General features: G+C 39.4%; 1 protein-coding gene across 1 annotated transcript in view; it reads left to right on the top strand.

Annotated features, from left to right (window-relative positions):
* dennd2b (DENN domain containing 2B) overlaps positions 1-23,527 on the top strand; it is a 354,188-nt gene that overhangs the window by 278,118 nt on the left and 52,543 nt on the right. Inside the window, exons 13-15 of the mRNA XM_043705852.1 lie at positions 1,991-2,068; positions 18,721-18,861; positions 20,489-20,637. Coding sequence (XP_043561787.1) covers positions 1,991-2,068; positions 18,721-18,861; positions 20,489-20,637 — 368 coding nt within the window. The remainder of the gene's footprint in view (positions 1-1,990; positions 2,069-18,720; positions 18,862-20,488; positions 20,638-23,527) is intronic.

The following is a 23,527-nucleotide window of genomic DNA, read 5'->3' as shown; positions in this document are numbered from 1 at the left end:
TGCAAAGGAGATTGTTGTCTGTTTGATCTTTGTAGATGGGCCTGGTGACCTCAAAATTCTTCATGTCTTGATGGTCAGCATATTGTTGGATCTTCTGGGCTTTCTGTTCTCACCATGTTTTCTTTGTCTTCCACATTTGTCATTGGGCATGAGTCTTGAAATGACATTGCATTGCTCTGCAGCCAATTAAGGTTACTGATTTTACTTTAGGAAGTCTCCTATTTCAGCATTGCTTGCATCGAATTGGTACAGGTGATGTAATTGTCCGAATCCTAAGATCTGGGCATTGGCTTCTTGTTCACTGACTTTATTTGATCCTACTGTACTGGAATTGATTTGTGATGTCAGAAAATTTTGCAGATCAGTTGTGAGTCGCACTTGGAATTCTTTTCTTCAATTATTTTCAAACTCAGACACTGATTTACTTTCTGTTGGACTTTTGAACTATATAATGTCTTGGTGATGAATGGTGTTCATCACTGGTTCAGTTATCTATTGGACAGGTATCAGTTCCCCACACAGTTCAAGTGATACAGACATCGTTTAGCTCAGTGATCCAAATGTGATGCAATCCATATTGCGCCAAATCTAGCATACCTAAAGAAGTTGTTTTTAGTTTACCCTTCCTACAGAAGAGGGTGTCTGTTATGATGAGGCCATACTGAGCACAATTTGTCAGCAGGAGAATGGATGTCATTTATGTTGGCTTTTTCAACCTCACCTTTTTCCATGGTTCTGCTCCAGACATTGGAGTCACGGTAAACCTTGGCATTAAAATCCAGGGAGTGGTTGAAACAAATAGTCTTGTTATATTTAACAATGCTTAGTTAAGCACTTGAGGGGAAAAGGAGAATGTTACAATGATGATAGCTGTTTTTAAATGCAAAAAATGGTGTAGGCTTGAATGGGGCACAAGTTCCAGCATCAAGTAGTTGGACCTATCCTGTGCTGTATATCCTATATAACACTGTAGAGAGAAACCTTTACTACTGGATGATGAGCAAAATTGGACATTAAGTATCTTTAATCCTTTAGGATGAACAATATGTTAAGGCAGATGTATTTAACATAACAGAGTAAGTATGTTTAATATTGAAGGGTGAGTTATAGTGAAGGAAACATCCGAGGAACAGTAAAATCGACGTTTCGGGCAAAAGCCCTTCATCAGGAATCGGGCTTTTGCCCGAAACGTCGATTTTACTGCACCTCGGATGCTGCCTGAACTGCTGTGCTTTTCCAGAACCACTAATCCAGAATCTGGTTTCCAGCATCTGCAGTCATTGTTTTTACCGAGTCATAGTGAAGGGCAAGCGTTGTTATAGAGATGTACAGCATGGGAAACAGATCATTCGGTCAAACATGTTCATGCGACCAGGTATCCTAACCTAATCTAGTCCCATTTGCGAGCATTTGGCCCATATCCCTCCAAACCCTTCCTATTGATATATCCATCCAGATACCTTTTAAATGCTGTAATTTTATCAGCCTCCCCCACTTTCTCTGGCAGCTCATTCCATACATGCACCACCCTTTGTATGAAAAGTGTTGCCCCTTAAGTCCCTTCTCTATCTTTCCCCTCTCACCCGAAACCTATGCCCTCTAGTTCTGGCCTCTCCCACCCCAAGGCAAAGACTTTGTCTATTGACCCTATCCATGCCCCTCATGATTTTATAAACCTCTATAAGGTCACCCCTCAGCCTCCGATGCTCCAGGGAAAACAGCCCCAGCCTGTTCAGCCTCTCCCTATAGCTCAAATCCTCCAACCCTGGCAACATCCTTGTAAATCTTTTCTGAATCCTTTCAAGTTTCACAACATCCTTCTGATTGGAAGGAGACTAGAATTGCACGCAATATTCCAACAGTAGCCTAACCAATGTCGTGTACAGCTGTAAGATGACCTCACAACTCCTTATTAATAAATAAAACAAGAATTTTTGTTACTATTGAAGGACTATCTTTAATTTTCATTATTTTTTACTTTTAATTTCAGCCAAGTGGTAAAGGCCCACGCTTACCAGAGGTTTATTGTGTCATCAGTCGTCTGGGCTGCTTCACCCTCTTTTCAAAGGTATGGTGTTACACCTTGAATTACAAACTTTTGTTCACTTGTAACAAACTTGTTCAAAGACCATCATTGAGAGTTGAGTTTCTGCTAATTGAGAATTAGGTAGTTTCCATTCAGAGATTTATGAAAAGTCTCATGCAAGATTTAGTCTGAAACAGTTAGTCAGTGTGCCTTAATATTTCCAATAACTGCCAATAATTATTCCTGATTGAGATCAGCACTTTCAACATTAACACAATGTACAAGGTCAAGAATGAGTTTTCCTGAAAATAATAATCCCTTTTGTTCAAAATGAAATTGATAGCTTGAATGTAAGTTATGACAGAGAAGTACTATATGACTATGTTAACTCTCTCTACAAGTCATAGTTAGAGGCAAACAACAAATGCTAGCCTTATCCGTGATGCCCACATCCCGTGACAAAAAACAAAAATTAAAAGGAAAACTCTCAGAAACCGACACCAGTGGAAAAAGGCAACTTGGTAAAATCACTGTTCACTGAGAACTCAAGATCAAACTCCAACTTCATCACTGCTAATGAGACAGGACAAGTGCTAAACAGTTGGACCAAGTGCTAATCAGTATCAGGGCTCTTAAGATATTTAATAGGATTTGCCTTTATCCCCCATCAATCCTCGCAATCTGTTTGGAAGTTACCTATATTTGTGGCTGGTGTTTCACTTTATTTTTGGGCTGTTGTCATAGCTTATACAACTCCACTGTCTTTCACTCAAGAAAACCTTGGAACTGGTTCTTCTTCACTTTTGATCTGGTTAACTAAGTTTAATTAAGGTGTGATGTCTGTATGCTAAAAATGTAACAGTATATTGGGAAAAAAATGTTACAACTGACCAAGAATGGGGATCAAAAAAGGAGGAGTCATGACCCCTCCTCACCTGATTATAACAGTCTCCAAGCACAAGAATGAATGTTGAACAAGATGGTGTGCCAATGGACTAGTGGAAAGCTAGCGTGATTCTTATATTCAAGAAAAACAGATCGTTGTTCAAGGGTATGAGTGGGTTGCTGGCCATTTCAGAGAGCTTTTCAGGGTCAACCATGTTGTTGGGTCTGCAGTCACATGGAGGCCTGACCATGTATGAATGGCAGGTTTCCTTCCCTAAAAGGCATTAGTGAAACTTCGTTTTAAAACATAATCATAATGATTTGATGGTCATCATTACTGAGACTAATTCCAGATGTTATTTGAATTTAAATACCTGGAGCTTCTTATGGACTAGGCCAAACCACTCAACAAACCATAACTTTGCAATTTGTTTTGGTAAGTGTACAGTGAAAATTACCCGGAGTAAGATAGCTAGGTTGACTACTAGATCTTAAAACAGACAAAAAGATTATTCACAAAATTACACAATGAAACACAAATAACAAAATAAAGAACCCCTATAGAACTCAACCTATCCAACTGGACTTAATTATGCTGTTCTGAATGCACACAATAGTCCCAATAAACAAACTCCCCTTAAAACCCAGTATAAATGGAACACAGGTTGAAGGGTAGAAAAGAGAGAGAGTTTCCATACAGCTCCCCGTTGAACTTCCCAGTTCAAGACTGAACTAAAACTGCTCAGCTAGCTAAAGAGCTGACCACTCCCCTTTATTTATACAGGTCACTTCTAAAGCATGACCACTTTGGCCTGAAGTCCCATCTGTTCACATATAAACAAAATGCCTCTCAAAATCCTTTTCATCTCTGTACCAAACCGGAGTCTGCCCCGGTTTAATATCCCCCTGAAAAAAAATCAAGGACAGAGTCTCCTTGTGCCAAGGAACATCTTTTAGAAAAAAAGGGACTACCTTTGTGACAAGCTGGTGAGATTGGATTTGAGCTCATCCTCAGAACATTAGTCTGGATTACTAGACTGTACAATTATTACTAGGCCACCACCCAGATTGAGTGAGAGAGAGAGAGTTGCTTCCAGTACTTTTCCATTATCTGTCCATGTTGCTTTCTCTTTTTGGTTAAAAATGCCATTCCTTTAGAGATACAAATTTCAATGCCTCATTCACTTTCAGTGGTTTTTGATTGAAATAGTAATTCTGAGGCAACTGGTTTGTGTATTTCCTGTGGGTTGCCTGAGCTTGTCAGGTGATCACAGCAGCCATTTTAGTTCATCATCGTGCCTATTCAGACTACTTTTAATTAATCCAAGTCTTATGTATTCAAGTCAAATGATGAAAGTTGACTATACGTAGCCCATTTTCACTGTGATCATTAAAAAGATGTACATGGGCTCCTGTTCAAGCCACATCTTAATTTTAAATTTTTTATCCTTATCTTCAAATCTATTTATGGGGTTGCCTATCCTTACGTCTACAATAGTCTCCTCCAGCTGCACAATCCTTTGATATATATTCTATCCTCTCTGATCCAAATTTATGACTTGGCTTTTGCTGACCAGACCCTAAGCTCTGGAATATCCTCTGTAAACTTCTCCACATCTCTTCCCTGCTTTAAGACATTCCTTAAAAACTATCTCATTAGCACTCTTTGTATCATCTGTTCTAATATTTCTTTGTGGTTAGATGTCAAATTATGTTTTATAACACTGCAGAGAAGTCCCTTGAGACATTTTATTTTGTCAATCCTATACGAAATTATAATTTAATGTTGTATTTCAGTTTTGATAATGTCTAGCTAATCCATTGAGTTTTACAACCAGTGATGCATTTCTGAAATACAGAGCAGAATTTTAACCTGTATAGAGCATGTGCATGTACACAGAGGTTTCAAAAGCTAGTTAGAAACCCAACGTAACTGACCTCTCTTTAAGTGCTACAGGTTGCATGGTGTATAAGAATGCCCCTTCAGACGAGAAGGTGGATGAGTATCATGAACAAACATGAAAATTGATTGAAGGTTTAATTCTGAACACTAGCTTTAAACTCCGGTATATAGATTTCAAGAGATGTTTGAAGTTTCTCCATGCAGGTGAGACCAAAATGGAGATAAGCAAGTCTGCAAGGCTTTAATTGTTGACCAATGAAAGCTGCGTCTGTGCCTAAATCTGTCTGAGGGTGTACTTTCATTGTTTTGGAGGTGATTTCCAACACTTTGGAAGTCATTTCTGCTACAATGGATGTTTTCCAAACTTTGGTTTGCATTTCCCAGTTGTCAACTTTCAAAGCAGCATGGGAGCAGGTTGTCCCGCTCAATCTTGTACATCTGATGAGGAATAGGAGCAGCAGGCAGCAACATATGGGGAACACCATCAGGACAGCAACCTTCTCATCCACTAGTTGCTCCACTGGACAGACAGGATGAACCTAAAGATCAAGAGATTGAAAACCCTGATACAGGGTATGTAGTCAGAGGATCAGCTTTGTGGATATAATTGCACAATGGTGGCCCAGACTTTGAGGCCAGGTTATTTCTGATATTTTCAACTTCCTGGACCAAGATCTGGTTTCAGCTGGGCTAGCAGGGCACACTTTGGCAATGAATGCACTTATGAATTTATTCAGCTTTATCTCCTTTCAGACAACTACTGGTGCCATCTGCAGGATTTCTTAATTTGTTGCACAGAAGTGCACCCCAGTTCACTGGTACCATGTTTGCCACTATCACCGCTTGTGTCCACTTTGTGACTAATGAGACCAGTCAGAATGAGAGAGCCCTCGGATGTTTTTGCAATGGGTGCATTCAAACTGGTGCATTGATTCACCTGTGGCAATGAAGGCACCTCAGATCATTGCAGTATTTGTCAAAAGTGATTTCACTCTATCATTGTTCAGCTGGTAAGTGACCACCTAAAGATTTTCATTTGTGTTTGCAAGATAAACTGGAAGCTGCTATGATGTCATCATTCTGCCTTCCATTAGATTTTCATTCTTCCAAACAGAAGCAGCTGATATCTCCAAGGATCCAAAGAGTATTCTCTAAAGATGTGGTTGATGACGTGTAAAAAATCTTATGACTGCTGAGTAAGAAAGCTATGACCAGAGTCAATCTCCCCCAGTTTCAATATAGTTGTGGTAACTAACATGATTTCTGATTCTGATCCAGGATAGTTGTCTTCATTGATGGCCCCTGAGGTTCTACTTGCACCTGAAAAGATCTTGCTTGGTCTGCAGCTGTAAGGTTGTTCCTGTCTCCAAGCCCTACTCCTGCTGTTTAAGATATATAGCACATTGTGACAGTTAGCTACTTGTTTTGGTGACCCCAGTGATCTGTTCTTCTGAGCTGGTGGAAAGTACATGAGAGTTGTATAATTCCACAGCTTCTTTCCATATACTTCTTAGTTATTCATTCATGGAATATGGGTGTCATTGGTTTGGCCAATATTAAAAATGTTAATGCAGAGGCAGAAGATTATGGAAAAGATTAGTTAGCAACATTATGCTCAGTTAGAAAATATTTTCTATCCATGTAGAGTGTGAATATTTAGTTAGGAAAATTTTGCCTGATTCTTCATGTAGAGTGAGAGGACAAGACTAATGTATTAGATAAATGCTTTGCATCTGTCTTTCCAAAGGAAGCAGATACTATTTTCGTTGCACTGAACAGAGAAGTAAGTAATAGACAGGATTATAATAGATGGAGAGTGATGAAATGACGAGCATTATCTGAAGTCGGTAAATAACTTAGTCCAGATTGAATGCACCCTAGGTTGTTGAAAGGTAGAAATACTAGAGAGATAGGTCGCAATCCTTCAGTGTTCATTGCTACAGTTGTGCCAGTGGACAGTAAAAATTACTGTTGTACCACTATTCTGGAAGGGAGAGATTTCAACCAGGAATTTAGACTAACCATTATTAAGGACAAAATCAACTTTTCACTTAAAAAGGTGTAGGCTAATGAAGGGTAGATTGCATTAACTTGTTAAAGGCAAATCACAGCTGACTAATTCAATTGAATTATTTGTTGCGATAGCAAAGAAGGTTGCATTGTGCTGTAGAAATTGTATAGACTTAGATGGCATACAACATGTGCTGAACAGAGGCTTGTAGAGAAGTTGGTAGGCCATGGGAATAGTTGGTGGTATGAATGCAGAATTGGTTCATTCATAGGAAACAAAGAATGATGTTGGTTCAAAGTTTTAGATTTGGAGTAGTTTTCTTGGAGTGCTATTCCCCAAGCATTGGTTTCGTAAACAATCTAGTATGGGCTGTCTAGCATAATAGTGAAAAAACAAATTTGCAGATGATACAAAACTCAGTAGATATTGATGAAAATTGTTATAGACTTCAAGAAGAAGAAATAGACGGAAAAATGGCATTGTAGTTTAATGTGGAGGAATGTTAAATTATGTATTTTGGGATGGCTAATATGAAAAGACAAATTGTAAATGGCACGATTTTTACAAGTGTAGATGAGTAGTGATTGTGCCAATAAATCTTTAAAGATAGTCAAGAAAGCATATGGGTTACCTGGGCTTTTAAATTTAATAAAAAGATAAAAGATCACGTGAATTATAAAATTTTGCCTAGTTGGACCTCAACTGGAATAATTCTGGATATGCATCAGAAAAGATGTCAAACTCTTAGTAATAGTATAGAAAAGGTCCGTAAGGGTGTTACGAGTAATGAGGAACTTTAGTTATGAGATTGAAAAATTTAGGAATATTCCTCTTGAAACAGGGAAGCTTGAGAGAGGACCCAACAGCAAGTTTCAAGATAACGAGAAATGATGGTAAATGTAGCTAAAGCAAAAATTTTCACTAGTGGGTCAATAAACAGAACACATTTGTTCAAAATCGTTGATAAAAGATCTGGAGGAGAATTTTTTTAAAATTCCAGTCCACCTGTACCACCTTCCTCTCGTTAGGCTTCTTTCAGATAATTGTTGACACTTATTCCAGGTAGATATTATCCAACACTCTCCTTCCACTATAAAATCATTCTAGATTGAAGCTTTTCCCATAATATTTGAAGCAATCATTCATTTTGATTTGCTGGAACAATTTTCCCAAACACAGAATGGCCTCATTTCACAATGTCAGTATTCTTCTAGCCAAAGTTTTTTTTAAGGACAGAGCCAACAAAACATTCCATTTACAGAATTGGCACATCCTCAAGATTTCCAATTGAAGTGTATTTGCGGCTAGGAGGGAAAGCCATCTTTGCTGGAAAGGATGCAAAGTGTGCAATGGCTGAACCTTTTATCTCAATGAAATATCCGATGTTGCATTCGGTTAAGAACTTTCAATGCAGTGTCCCCTGTGAGTGATGATGGAAAGAGGCCTTAATTATACTAGACTAAACACCAATATTATCATATTCATAGAAACAGGTGGGAAAAGTAATTGAAAACATGATTTTAAAAAATCTTGTCTTGATTTGAAATAGGCACTGTAATTAGGCAGATGCACTGTATTTTACACTAGCAATGGTAGACTGAGAAATGTCTTCACATGATGAAAGTACAGATTGTGGATACTATGGCATGTGAACTGTTATGTTCAACAGCATAGCTTTTCATAATCAAACCAGAAATTGTTGGAAAAGCTCAGCAGTCTGGCAACATCTGTGGAAAGAAAGCAGAGTTAATGTTTCGGGTTTAGCCACCCTTCCTCAGCCACTTTTCTCCCTGTAGCCAGTCCATTACTTGATGGCCTGGTTGTAATGAAGGCAGTGTGGGTAATTTTCCAGTATAAAGATCACATTCAGAAAGTAAGGAGGCATGGGATACAGGGAAATCTGGCTGTCTGGATACAGAATTGACTGGACCATAAAAGACAGAGGTCATAAATAGAATGTATTCAGCCTGGGGCTCGGTGACCAATGGTGTTTCACAGGAATCTTCTGGGACTTCGCTCTTTGTGATTTTTATAAGTGACTTGGATGAAGAAGTGGAAGGGTGAGTTAGTAAGTTTGCCAATGACACAAATGTTGTTGGAGTTGTGGATAGTGTGGAGGGCTGGTGTTGGTTGCAATGGGACATTGACATGATGCAGAACTGGGCTGAGCAATGGCAGATGGAGTTCAGCCTGGAAGAGTGTGAAGTGATTCATTTTGGAAATTTGAATTTTAATGCAGATTACAGCATTTAAGGCAGGATTCTTGGCAATGTGGAGGAACAGGGGGATCTTGGGGTCCATGTCCATAGATCCCTCAAAGTTGTCACCCAAATTGATAGAGTTGTTAAGAAGGCATATGGTCTGAAGGCTTTCATTATTGGGAGATTGAGTTTAAGAGTCACAAAGTTATGCTGCAGCTCTATAAAGCTCTGGTTAGACCACACTTGGAGCATTGTGTTCAGTTGTGGCCACCTCATTATTGGAAGGATGTGGAAGCTTTAGCGAGAGTGCAGAGGAGACTTACCTGGCATGCTAATGAAGAAAGATTGAGGGAGCTAGGGCTTTTCTCATTGGAGCGAAGAAGGATGAGAGGAGACTTGATAGAGGCATAGATAGAGTGGATAGCCAGGAGCTTTTTCCCAGAGTGGAAGTGGCTATCACAAGGAGGCATAATTTTAAGATGATTGGAGGAAGGTTTAGGGGAGATCCCAGAGGTAGGTTCTTTACACAGTGAGTAGTGGGTGCATATAATGCACTGCCAGCAGTGATAGTAGTTTCAGATATATTAGGGATGCTTAAGCGACTCTTGGATAGGCACACGGATGATAGTAAAATGAAAGGTATGTGGGTTAGTTTGATCTTAGAGTAGGGTGAAAGGTCGGCACAACATCAAGGACCAAAGGGCCTGTACTGCGCTATATTTTCTTATGTTCTATGTTCCATTATCTGTTTAAAATCGTTTGTATGATGCACACCTGAAAAGCACTTTGGTTCACATTTTTATTTTGGTTGGACACATAGCTGAATATCAGTAATGTCAAAAACGGCGTTATGTTTTATTACCCTTCTATGTTAATAAATGTTAATCAAAGATTGTGACTGGCACTAAAGGAAAAAGCTAATATGTACAAAGAAATGCCACTGTATCTGGTGAGTTTATAAACAATTTTGTGCCTTCTTTTCATACCCCATGATTAAGATCCTGAAGTGTCATTGTCTTAATATTGTGGTTCAGGATTAGCATCCTGAGCCAGAAGCTTTGGTTCAAGACCTGCTCCAAGACTTAATGGTGATGGAAGTTGTATTTATAATGTAGCCAAACAGCCTGACTGGTTGATTGTTGTCCTGTAATTTTTTGGCTATGGCTCTGACAGATGGTAAAAATGGAGATGTCTGGTCAGCCGGACTAGAGGTGGAGCAGCATCCCTCATGCTACAGCTTCTGATGACCTGATTTGAATTATTCAGTTGCCATAGTTATTGTGATGAGAATTGAGTGGTTACGACTGGAATCCTAATTTATACGGACAGAAATTCAAATCTTCACAACAATCAAAGATATGAATTCAGGTTTGATTATGTTGTGCCAAGCAAGGTTCCAATTATGGCAACTGAACCTTATAATTTCTGTCTACTAGTTAGCATAGAGGGAGAATTGGAATGTGCTTTATGGATTGTCATAAGTCTGATTAATCTGTGCAGTATATTTCACCAGTCCTCAGAGACAACAATTTTTTGCCATAACCTCAGCCACTAATTTCACTGTAATGTGCCTATGATTCCACTCAACTATTGATTAACAGGATCATTGGTTTATGGAATAAGTCAAATATGTTTTCATTACATTGGATTCTGGCATTTTTTTTTTAACCAGAATTTTGCAGATCAAATTCCCCAGTTCCATCTGTTTATAATCAGGGCCTCTGGTTTATGATGCCTGAACAAGTCAAATTCCATTTTTATTACAGGATTCCTTTTTGCCAGAGCTTTGAGGTTGCGTTTCATGACTGTCTATGTTTCTGAGAAGAGAGAAAATCAGTAGCATAGTTGATAAGTGAATTATCAACAGAATATTTTAGTTGGAAGCTCTAGCAGCTTCTGTCATGTGTGAACAGGGATAGCAAAGGATTATACCCTGCCTGACACCCCCCACTTGGGTATTGCTGACTGTTAGGATTTCATGACCAGCTGTTATTTTAGAAGCACTGTAGGCATCAACAGAAACTTTATTCATTCATGAGATGTGGACATCAGTGGCTAGGGACCAGCATTTATTGTCCATCCCTAATTGCCTGGAGAAAGTGGTGGCGAACTACCTTCTTAACCTGGTAGTCCTTGTGCTGTTTGGAAAGGAGTAGCAAGATTTTTGACAGTATGACAATGAATGATGAAATAGTTGCTACTCACGATCGTGCGTTGCTTGGGGTGAAAGTGTAGGTGGTGATTTCTGTGTATCTGGTTCCCTTGTCCATCTAGCTGGTATAAGTTGTGGGTTTTGAATGTGCTGCTGAAGGAGTCTGAGTGAGTTACTGCAATGTGTCTTGTAGATGGTACACTTTTGCACTCTGCTTTCATACTCGCCTCTCACTTAATCTTCTCTCTCACTACTTAGCAGCATCAGGTCTGCATCAAATTGCCATAGTAATGTCAGAGGAGTGTGAGAAAAAGAGGGAGAGACCATTGCCAATAAAGGAAAGGGTAGTGATTTGCTAACGTAATTCAGTTCAATTTAATAGGAATGGATATTGTTTCTACATGGTGGATAAAGAGTGGAGCTGGAAAAAACACATCAGGTCAAGCAGCATCAGAGGAAAAGGGGAATTGATGTTTCAGGTCGAAACCTTTCATCAGAACTGGGCAATGGGAAGGGGGTTCTGAAACGAATTGGGGATGGGTTGGGGTTGGGGGAAAAATTAATGGGATGGCAATAGGTGGATGCAAGTAGGAGGTGGCTGTGATGGGTCAGTGGGAAGGGTAAATCGGATAGGTGGGAAGGAAGATGAACAGGTAGGGTCAGGTCAAGGGGGTGGGGTGGAGAGGGAGGGCTGGGCCTGGGATGAGATGGGTGAGGTAGTGCGGAGATTTGAAAGCTGGTGAGTTCTATGTTAAGGCAATTTTTTCTGCATCACTCAACTGAGAAGCTGTCTGTAGTATCTTGTACACTTTGGTAACATGATTGAAATAACTTTCTTTTCTATGTGTATTTCTGAAGGTTAATGTGAGTACAAAGTGAGATCTGGCAAAGGGTACAGAATACCAGGCGAATGCAAAGGCACGATGATGATGTGCAATTGGATTAATTGATAGCAAAGTAAAATCAGAGGTAATAAAGGAAAATTACATGATCTAGAAATCTGGCCAATGCTTGCACCAGTAACATTGTCATGCCTTATTTAATTTGCCTCATCTATTTACAGCGCGCATGTTGCTGTACAGTCACTTAAAAAGCATAGGACAAAGCACTGAAATTCAGACAAAGTCCCTTGTATTCAAAGAGTTAACTGGATTCAATCGATATTTAATAAGTTTACATATTTGATGTTACTCCACAAAGTTCTTCTATATGATCATTGCTGAAAATTGTTAACTTAAACACAGTGGGCTGGATTAAATGAGAGAGTGGACTACATGCACTGCCCCCTAAAGGAAAATCGACTAAGAGCTGACACAACACTGAGAAGCTGAAAATGTGTCGCTGGAAAAGCGCAGCAGGTCAGGCAGCATCCAAGGAGCAGGAGAATCGACGTTTCGGGCATGAGCCCTTCTTCAGGAACACTAAGAAGCCTAATCCCATAGTCAGGACATGCTGCTGGGATACTGATCTAAAAGAGAAACTACTCCCACTCACCTGCCTATACTAATATATTATGGTGTGGGCAGAGTAATATTCTGGTCAGTTGGCTTGGAGACAGCTTAATTGACGGTATTATTCATTTACAAATGTTGAGCAGGCTGTCAATGCTTACCCACTATCCACATAATGGGGCAGTTTGTTCCACGTATTGTATTATTTGCAAACTTTGAAATTTTCCTGTAAAAAATAATTTAAATCAAAAAGAGCACTTATCTGAATAATGACACTTGTGGAATACCTCTCTGTTTCACTCCAATCTTATAAACCACTATTTTCTATCCCTAAATTAATTTTCCTTTTAATGTTGCCTGTTGTCACTGTATACTCAAGGGTTTTAACTTTACTAACAAGCATGCAAAGTAGAAGTTTATCTGATGCCTCAGTTACGCGGGATTCACCCCATCTGGTTTTGATGAGTTTTTACTTTGAGAATGGGGATCTTTTTAAGAAGCACCCCCCCCCTGTCTATTTTGTTCCTGTCTTCGTACATGACTGCCACATTAGCAGCATCACCTTCTCTGGTGAAGACAGATGTAAAGTGCTCATTTAGAACCTTAGCTGATGTCCCCTGTCCCCACAGAAAGTTCTCTGTTTGGTCCCTAATAAGCCCTACATTTTCTTGGACATGTTTTGCACTTGTCTGTGCTTTGTCTATTTCCAAAGCTATTCCAAGCTTGATAGCATTATGGAACTTTCCCAAACATCCTCCTGTTGAACCAAGCTCCACTTGCCCCATTTTTTTCCCAAGAATTAAATCAAACTTAACTCATTGGGCAAGAAATACACTGACCAAGAAAGTTCTTTATTTCACACATTTCTGGAATTCTTCAAGTAAAAATATACAAGTGCTGGAGAAGTTCAGTGGGTCTGGCAGCATCTCTATGGAGGTAGAAACAGTTAATTCAAATTCTGTGTGTCTTCTTCAGAACTCATGTGGACTTAAACATTAGCTCAGTTTCTATTTCCACAGAGCTGCTGAGTTTCTCCATCACTTTTTGTTTTTATTTCAGATCGCTGTCTGCAGTACCTTGATTTTATTCAAAATTTTTACTCATTTCTCTTTACACTCTGTTGTACCCTGTTAACCACTCATTTAATTGTAATTGATGTTCCTTATTATGACTATTGTGTAGTTCTTACATTCTTATGTTTTTCTTCCTGCAGTTAGCCAGCAAATCTGCTCCTCTTTTTCCTTATCGTTATCCTGGTGTAGAGTGTTAGTCTAATTTTGGTTTTGTATCTTTGCAGTAGCTTCTTATCATGTGTGTACCTGGATATCCAAATCCCATTGCGGTTGGTAATTCTTAATCTGTCACCATTAAGAAAATATTCTGATTTATCTCTAAGATCCAAGATCTTGATCTCAAATTTCTTCATGTTGAACTTCATTTGCCACAGTTTTATGCATTACTTGATATGATAAGACAATGTCCTATCTCCCTCCCCATTGGCTTGCGTCATCTCCTCTGAAGGAGAAATGTGAAATGACTTCATTTTTAAAAAGCTGATGACCTTTTTTTGAAGAATTTGACACTTAATACGATCTAAGTTTTAATAATATTCAGAAACCAAGATATGAAGTATGGCTTAGACACCAGAGAAATATTCAGGAATTGAGAGAGGAGCTACAGGGATTCCGTAGTTTTAGGGGTCTGAGTAAAGAGCCAAAACTGGAAAAATGGAAGGTTTGTTTTGGATGGTAAAGAGAGGCCTGGCAGTACTATTATGGTAATAAATCATTTATTTTTTTTAAAATCTTATATCCAGATAATTACTTGAAACTAAGTTTTAAGAACAGCACATGGCAATACAAGTTCAAACGAGTAAAACGCAAATTTGAACTGATATCACTTAAGTTCTTCACCTAAAGAGTGAACAAGTGGAATGGAATTCTTGATAGCAGTCCAGGTAGTAATGGTGAAACTTGCAACTATTTAAAAGATGATCGGAGAGTGTAATGGGCCGGGATTTCAATTCTCAGGTCCTTTCTTTGGCTAAGATGGACCAAATGACCCTTCCTCATTATGTGTGCCAAGTGACATTAAGACCTGAATTTTTGTTTCAGGCTGGGTGTGCAAAATTCCCACTCCTCAAACCCGACTCGGGAGAAATTTCCCCAAATGGTCAGATTTTCATTCCAGGATAGGGTGTGTTCAGTGGGTCAGGCCTGCACTGGAAGTGGGCTGTTTAAAAGGCTCACCTCCATGCTGTGAAATTTCATCCCAGTTACAATAAATACTTTCCAGATCATATTCTTCACAAACTTTTCAGGCCCTATCCCATGCCACTTCATACCACTCTTGGCCCCTTATACCCCTCAGTGCCAACCTTTACCCATCTACCCACACTCCTTTATCCTTTGTTCTCCATGTCAATCTATGTTCCTCCTCCCAGCCTCCATGGCTATTCATTCACTCCATGCCACCCTATGCACCTCCATGCTAACTTATTCCCTCATTCACTGCCATGTGTTCCCAACCCCTTCTTGCCAACCTACACCCCTCTACCCAATCCTTTGGCCCTTTTTCCTCATGCCAACTCATGATCTTCCCACCCTTACACTGTCCGTGCCAATCTCGGAAGTCATGAAACAAAATAAGATTCTCAGTCTGTATTGCAGACTTGACTATGTTTTTAAAAAAATGATAAAATCACATTCAACTTACCAGCTCCTGACTCTGATAATGATAGTCTTGGGAAGCAACCAAGCAACATTAATTGTACAATGATTGACCTTAGGCTTATATCAACAAACATCTGTTGCAAATGCAAGTGCTGTTTTATTTTTCAATTGCAGTGTGTGTTTTTCTTTTCGAAATTTAAAGAACAGGGAATTCAAATAGCCTGACAGTTCCATCGATGTCCACTTATCCATAAACTACTTCAACAATTCTAAAGGTGGATGAAATAGGTTTCCAAAATGAAACATGATTTCATCAAAGATCTTTTCTTCTTTTATAAACCCCGTGAGTCATGTTTCAGAAGCCTTAAAGGTGAAAGTAGCTTGGCTTTTAAATATGTTGCTCCTTCCATGAACGAAGAATGTGTGAAATATATATCTCTTTCCTCCAATCCCCCGATGAAAATTATGGAATTTGGGAACCTCTGAATTCGGGGCACTTGTTCCATTTTGGTATGAAGGACTTTTGTTTTGCGTAAGTCTGGACTAAAGTCATTAAACATATCTGAGTTTCTCTTTACTGATTCATGGGATGAACTGAAAATGGCAAAAATCTAAAGATCCCTTGTGTAACCTGGTGAAGGTTTCATGAGAGGGAATGTCGAATAATCCATCCCATTTTTCAGGAGCAGGTGTATCCCTAATGACACCAAAAAGAATTGCAGGTGGAATGTATACAAGTGAAATACCTTGTTATTTCGGGCATTTGTACAGTGAAGAAAGCAATCCACCGAGAATACTTTCTCATTTTACTAACATTTCTACTTGCATTATTTAATATGCAAAATGATTTTGATTCCTGATGACTTGCTTCATATAGTCAATTGAGTAAAATATTTCCATTTTGTAAGTGGGACACTATTGAATTACTTTACTTTGAACAGTTTCTAGGTTTTATTTGCCCTCCATGCTGCACTGGGAAAATATAAATCAGTAACTATGGCCTGCCTTGTATTAAAACCTGTAGTCAGCCAGTTCCTCAGGGTCATAGAGTTGTAAAGCACGGAAGCAGACCCTTTGGTATAACTGGTCGTGACCGACCAGATATCTTAAGCTGATCTAGTCCCATTTGCCAGCATTTGGTCCATGCCCTTCTAAACACTTCATATTCATGCACCCATCCAGATGCCTTTTAAATGTCATAATTGTACCAGCCTCCACCACCTCCTTTGGCAGCTCATTCCACACACGCACCACCCTCTGCATGAAAAAGTTGCCTCTCAGGTCCAATTTAAATCTTTTCCCCCTCACCTTGAACCTATGCCTTCAAGTTTTGGACTTCACTACCCTGGGAAAAAGACCTATCTATTTACCTTATCCATGCCTCTCATGATTTTATAAACCACTATAAGGTCACTCAGACTCCAGGGAAAACAGCCCCAGCTTATTCAACCTCTCCCTACAGCTCAAACCCTCCAACCCTGGCAAAATTCTTGTAAATCTTTTCTGAATCCTTTCAAGTTTCACAACATCTTTACGATAGTAGGGAGAGTACAATTGCATTCAGTATTCTAAAAGTGGCCTCACTAATGTCCTGTATAGCCACAACATGACGTACCAACTTTTATACTAAATGCACTGACCAATGAAGGCAAACATGATGATTGCTTTCTTAAACACCCTGTCTACGTGCACCTCCACTTTCACCTATACCCTTAAGTCTCTTGGTTTGACAAAACTCCCCAGGGCCCTACCATTAACTGCATAAATCTTACCCCTGATTCACCTTTCCAAAACGCAGCACCTCACATTTATCTAAATTAAACTCCATCTACTACTTCTCTGCCCATTGACCCATCGGATCAAGATCTCATACTCTGAGATAAGCTTTTTCACTGTTCACTACACCATCAATTTTGCATCTGCAAATTTACTTACCATAACTCTATATTCGCATCCAAATCATTTATAAAAATGATAAAAGCAGTGGACTAGCACTGATCCTTGTGGCATACCAAGGTCACAGGCCTCCAATCTGAAAAACAACCCTCCATAACTACCCTCTGTCTCCTCCTCCCTTCAAGCCAATTTTGTATCCATTTAGCTAGCTCCCCTCAATTCCATGTGGTCTAACCTTACGAAACAGTCTACCATACGGAACCTTGTTGGACGCCTTGCTGAAGTCCATATAGACAATGTCTACTGCTTTGCCTTCATTAATCTTCTTTGTCATTTCTTCAAAAAAACTGAAGTTAGTGGGACACAATTTACCATGCACAAAGCTATGTTGACTATACCCAATTAGTCCTTGCCTTTCCAAATGTATGTAAATCCTGTCCCTCAGAATCCCCTCCAACAACTTACCACTGATGTCAGGCTCACTGGTCTATAGTTCCTTGGCTTTTCCTTACCACCTTTCTTAAATAATGACACCACATTAGCCAACCTTTAGTCTTCCGGCACCTCATCCTTGGCTATCGATAATACAGATCCCTCAGTAAGGGACACAGTAATCACTTCCCTAGCTTTCCGATAAGTTCTGGGATACACCTGATTAGGTCCCGGGGATTTATCTACCTTTATGCGTTTTAGGATGTCCAGCACCTCCTCTTCTGCATTATGGACACTTTTCTAGATATGACTATTTATTTCCCCATGTTCTTGCTTCCATATCCTTCTCTATAGTAAATACTGACACAAAGTACTCTTTTAATATCACCTCTATCCCCTGTGGTTCAACACATAAATGGCCTTGTTGATCTTTAAGGGGCTCTGTTCTCTCCTTAGTTACTTTTTTGCCCTTGATATAATTGTAAAATCTCTGGATTCTCCTTAACATTATTTGCCAAAGATATCTCATGTCCCCTTTTTGCCCTTCTGATTTCCCTTTTGACTATAATCCTACTGTTCTTGTACTCCCCAGGGATTCACTCAATTCTAGCTGTCTAGTCCTGACATATGCCTCCTTTTTCTTGATCAGAGCCTCAAATTCTTTGATCATCCAGCATTCGCTACACCTTCCAGCCTTTCCCTTAACACTAACAGGACCATATTGTCTTTGGACTCTCGTTACCTCATCTTTGAAGGCCTCACACTTCCCAGCCATGATCAAAATTCTATGCCATATTCTTTTCATCTGTCATTTAATTAATTCCTACAAATACATCTGGGTGCATATACCAGTAAAGTTCACATTTTTGTTTTCTAATATATGCACTGCACATTAACCCTTCCCATAGTGTTCGCATTTAGAATGCTAACAATCGGTGGCTTCAGCAATTCATCAACACAGTGTACTTTCTCAAAGTATTTCTTGAACGCTTGCTACTTTAATTCAGTCTGTTTGGTAATTCCTAAAGCAAGATTTTTAAAACAGTTGTACCAGGAATGTTTTATTTATGTTTGATGTTGTACTTGAGCAGATTCTGGATGAAGTGGAGAGAAGACGCGGAATTTCGGCTGCTCTGGTCTATCCATTCATGAGAAGTCTGATGGAGTCACCCTTCCCTGCACCAGGAAGGACCATACGAGTCAAGACCTTTCTACCAGGGGCTGGAAATGAGGTGCATGACTCTTGTTAAAAAGGCCATTGATAAATAATGTAATAAAGATGATTAGGAATTAATTTTAAAATTTTGAGCAAGCACCTATATGTGAGAGCAAGTTTATTGAAAGTATGTATTGAGTTGTAACCATAAGATCCTTTCAGAGCTATAAAAAAAATTAAATTACTGCTTTAAATGCAAGGTGTTCAGTGAAGTAAAAGAAGACGCCTGATTCCTGTGTTGACTAAATGGCTTACAAGTAATGGATATCATATTGGAGTTAAGTAGGAAAATATTGCCCAGGAAGTAGTTCAGAGGATAGTAATTCATTCAAGTTGTGTACTAGTCATAAACTATTTAAGCAAAGCTGAAACAGTTTAATGGCAATAAGTCTGTCCATCTGCCTTAAACCCATTACAATTTTTGATCTCTTAGTCATTGTGGTTTAAATGTACGAAATAAATTATGCATTATGTATGCTGTGTTGATGTGAATTTAGAAGCTGAAAATATACAGTGTCACATTGTATACCTTCAGTTCTGCCATGACAACACAGTATTAGTAAATGTTTCTGCTGTGGGTTACCAGCATAAATACAATACAATTCGAGTAGTTGAATTTCAAATAAGATGACAAGCAAAAATCAAAAGTATTCATGTTGGGCAGCCAACATAAATTTGTACTGGATTTGGGTTCAGCTACCAGTTTTGATGGTATTTTTGTAATTTTGATATGAAGCAGTATGTTCTAAAGAAACACAATGTTAGAATATCATTGCTACTGTTAGAGCATAGTGCTAAAGTCTTGAAAATTTCCTTTTGGTTTCTAAATATAATCAAGATAATCTTAAACATCCAGGAGATTATGATCAGCAAAGTTAGTGAGCAAATATTTGAATATTCTTTCTTTGTGATATTAATGCCTGTGTTGAAGTCATCGAGTCATAGGGATGTACAGCACGGAAACAACTTCTTCGGTCCAACTCGTCCATGCCGACCAGATATCCCAACCCAATCTAGTCCCAGCTGCCAGCACCTGGCCCACATTCCTCCAAAACCTTCTTATTCATATACCCATCCAGATGCCTTTTCAATGCTGCAATTGTACTAGCCTCCACCACTTCCTCTGGCGCTTCATTCCATACATGTACCATCCTCTGAGTGAAAAGGTTGCGTCTTAGGTCTCTTTTATATCTTTCCCCTCTCACCCTAAACCTATGCCCTCTAATTCTGGACACCCCCACCCCAGGGAAAAGGCTTTGTCTATTTATCCTATCCATGCCCCTCATGATTTTATAAACCTCTATAAGGTCACCCCTCAGTCTCTGACACTCCAGGGAAAATGGCCCTAACCTACTCAATCTCTCCCTATAGCTCAAATCCTCCAAACCTGGCAACATCCTTGTAAATCTTTTCTGAACCCTTTCAAGTTTCTCAACACCTGGAGAATGGAGAAATGTTATTAGGTGTATGTCCACTAATAATAACCCCAGTTGTTCCTAAGTTTAGAAAATATTCCAGAGAACCGATTTGTTGACTCTTAATGTTTTCCCACCTCAAAGGCATGACAAATAGTCTTACCTTTGTACCTCTCCTGCATCTTTAGTGGCTGATACAGCAGTCTGACACTGAACTTGTTATTTCAGGTTATTGAACTTCGACGACCCATGGACTCACGATTGGAGCACGTAGATTTTGACTGTCTCTTTCGTTGTCTCAGCATACGGCAAATTATCAGGATCTTTGCATCTCTCCTGCTTGAGCGGAGGGTGATATTTATCGCAGATAAGCTGAGGTAATGGGCATATCCTACAGGTTTGGAATGATATTTTAATTTCATCAAATACATGATAATAGGTTATTAGGAGTCATCACAGATATGTTTTCTAAAATATTTTTCTTAAAATCATACAAGCTGCCACTAATTTTGTGATATTAGTGGTCAGAAAAAATTGATATTGTTTGCATCTTATTTCAATGGAGGCACGAAGAAAGGATGCACTCGAGTGAATAGTTTGTATCCATTATGGTAAGATTTAGTTGATGAATTTGGTTTTGAATGTTTAGTTTGTGGTGATGTATTTTCCTGCACTCTGGCCAAACTGACAGCTGGTCATGCCAGAGAAAAGATAAAGCATACAAAACTATTAGTGAATGAGGTTTTGGGGTTATGGTTATAAAGATTGCATTCAAACGGGTCCTTTACACACAGTCCCACAGAAAGGTGTTTACCACCTCTTTCCTTTCACCTCTTCATCTCTTACTCTTCCAACTTATGCTCCTCAGTTGCTTACTGTACAGTTAGTGGTAAAGCTGTATCTTTATGATGGCAAAGTTGTGCTCTGAGCAGCAGATCCCTACAAACCTTGACACATGTTTTGATAAGTACCACAAGGCTCCTCTGGAGCTGTGCAAGCATTGCAACCATTGTTTCAGTACACTGATGGCCTGCTCTGTCACGTTGTGTGTAGTACCATAATTTACATCATATGCAGGATGGGTACATGTGCACTGGCATATTGCAGTTATGTGCCATGTTGTCAGTCCATTTTTTTCACCAATCGCCCTTGGTTTGCTGTGGTTGCTGAAATGCAGCTGGCTGATGGCCAGCTTCAGACTGAAGGCATTGTGATTGCTGCTAGTATGTTAAACATTGACGCATGTGATTTACAGTCTGTGATCACACTCCATTGGATGTTGAGTGCATGGATTTTATTATACTTATGGTATAGGACAGAGTTGGTATCTACCCCCCCACAATGCAATTTATGAACACTGAATGACATTGTGCATCATGGGGGAGGTGGGACTGCTAACCAGTGAAAGGGGAACAGATTATCTCAGGTTTAACTTGCATGGATAGGAGTTTTAATGTGTATTTAGTGAGCTCTTACATTTTCTAAGATGTTGTCCGCTGCACGCACTTGTGAGTTGTGCTAAACACCATAGTGAAGTAGTAGTTTTAAAGTCATAGATATTCAGAACAGAAGCAGACCCTTTGGTCAATGCCGACGAGATAACCCAACCCAGTGTAGTCCCACCAGCCAGCACCCGGCTCATATCCCTCCTATTCAAATACCCTTCTTATTCATATACCCATCCAAATGCCTTTTAAATGTTGCAATTGTACCAGCCTCCACCACTTCCTCTGATAGCTCATTCTATACACGTACCACCCTCTGTGTGAAAATGTTGCCCCTTAGGTGTCTTTTATATCTTTCCCTCTCACCCTAAACCTATGGCCTCTAGTTCTGGACTCCCCGACCCCAGGGAAAAGTCTTGGTCTGTATATACTCTATCCGTGCCCCTCATAATTTTGTAAACCTCTATAAGCTCACCCCTCAACTTCCGATGCTCCAGGGAAAACAGCCCAGCCTGTTCAGCCTCTCCCCATAGCTCAAATCCTCCAACCCTGGCAACATCCTTGTAAATTTTTTCTGAACCCTTCATTGAAATCTGCTTGAAAGTATGTAAAACAGACAAGTCTTGGCTTCAATCTGCATATGACACTGATTTGATTTCAGCAGCAGCTAATGACTGTTCTTAAGCTCACAGAGTTGAACATGCATACATACAGCAGCTGGAAGGATCCTACCGACACTACTTAAAAGGATCATTTTACTGGTTAATTGCTTCTTTTACAGTTGCTGTGATTCTACCCGTGTCTTGTGCTCAGTGTCATTGTTTCATGTTGTGAAAAGCTACTCAGTGGGATTTGGCAGGTGGTGAAAGAGTTTTTGCTGTCTTCAAGGCTACTTCACAAACCGGCTGTTACATGTGTGCTGGGATTATCATTGGAGAAGGATTAAAGGCTACTGGAAAAAGGTTGGATGAGGTGGTAAAGGTTTTTAACTAGGAGGTCCTGTAGGAAGCAGTTCTCCTACATGTTTCTCCCTAATAAGAATGAATGAAGTGTATTTTCCTCTAATGGACAGAAAGGTTCAGTATTCTTTTGTACATAACAATTCATGACAACTTGCAAGATGTTGCAGATATCTCCATTTTAGTCTGGAAGGAGCCAGAGACGTAAAGGTCCTGTAGTCCCTATGTCAACCATTGGTAAAGATGTAATTGTCCTGCTTTGAAGTTGCAGCTGATGTCTGACACCACTGAGGACATTCTTACTGAGGGACAGAGATAACCTTATTGTTCATTGATGTTTAAGTACTGGTTGTTCTGTTATAATGCGACAGTTGTGTCCATCAGCAACCTCAAGCTTTAGAAAATAGTGCTATGGAAAATCATGATAGAAAGTCATGCTGTAGGAGATCGCTAATAGAAAATTGCAATACCCGTTCAATAGAAAGTTGATATTATCCAAACAGCATCCACAATTTGTCAATCGCATTATCACCAATTCACGCTGGTGAAACATGTGTTATAGCAGAATGACCTGTAGGAGAATTGCATCTTGTATGACTTCCTCTTGAGGGCTCTCTTCCCATTCCTCTTTTTCTCATCCATGTGTCTTAGACTAAGATACTCCATTCCTCTTTCAGTGATAAAGTATTCATTGGTAGATTGAGCAAAGAATCTGCTCTCATTTACCAAAGCCAATCAATGATTAATTCATAGGCAAAGGGCCAAGAGCAACACCACCTGAACTAGCTGTCAAATTTTATATCTCTGTTGTGGTAGAGATTTACTCCCTTATCACTGCAGTTACAAAATTGCTTCAGTGGCTC

This window comes from Chiloscyllium plagiosum, chromosome 16, assembly GCF_004010195.1.
Source record: "Chiloscyllium plagiosum isolate BGI_BamShark_2017 chromosome 16, ASM401019v2, whole genome shotgun sequence".
In the NCBI taxonomy this organism is placed as follows: Eukaryota; Metazoa; Chordata; class Chondrichthyes; order Orectolobiformes; family Hemiscylliidae; genus Chiloscyllium; species Chiloscyllium plagiosum.
The sequence above is the reverse complement of the archived record's forward strand: the minus strand, read 5'-3'. Positions and strand labels throughout refer to the sequence as shown.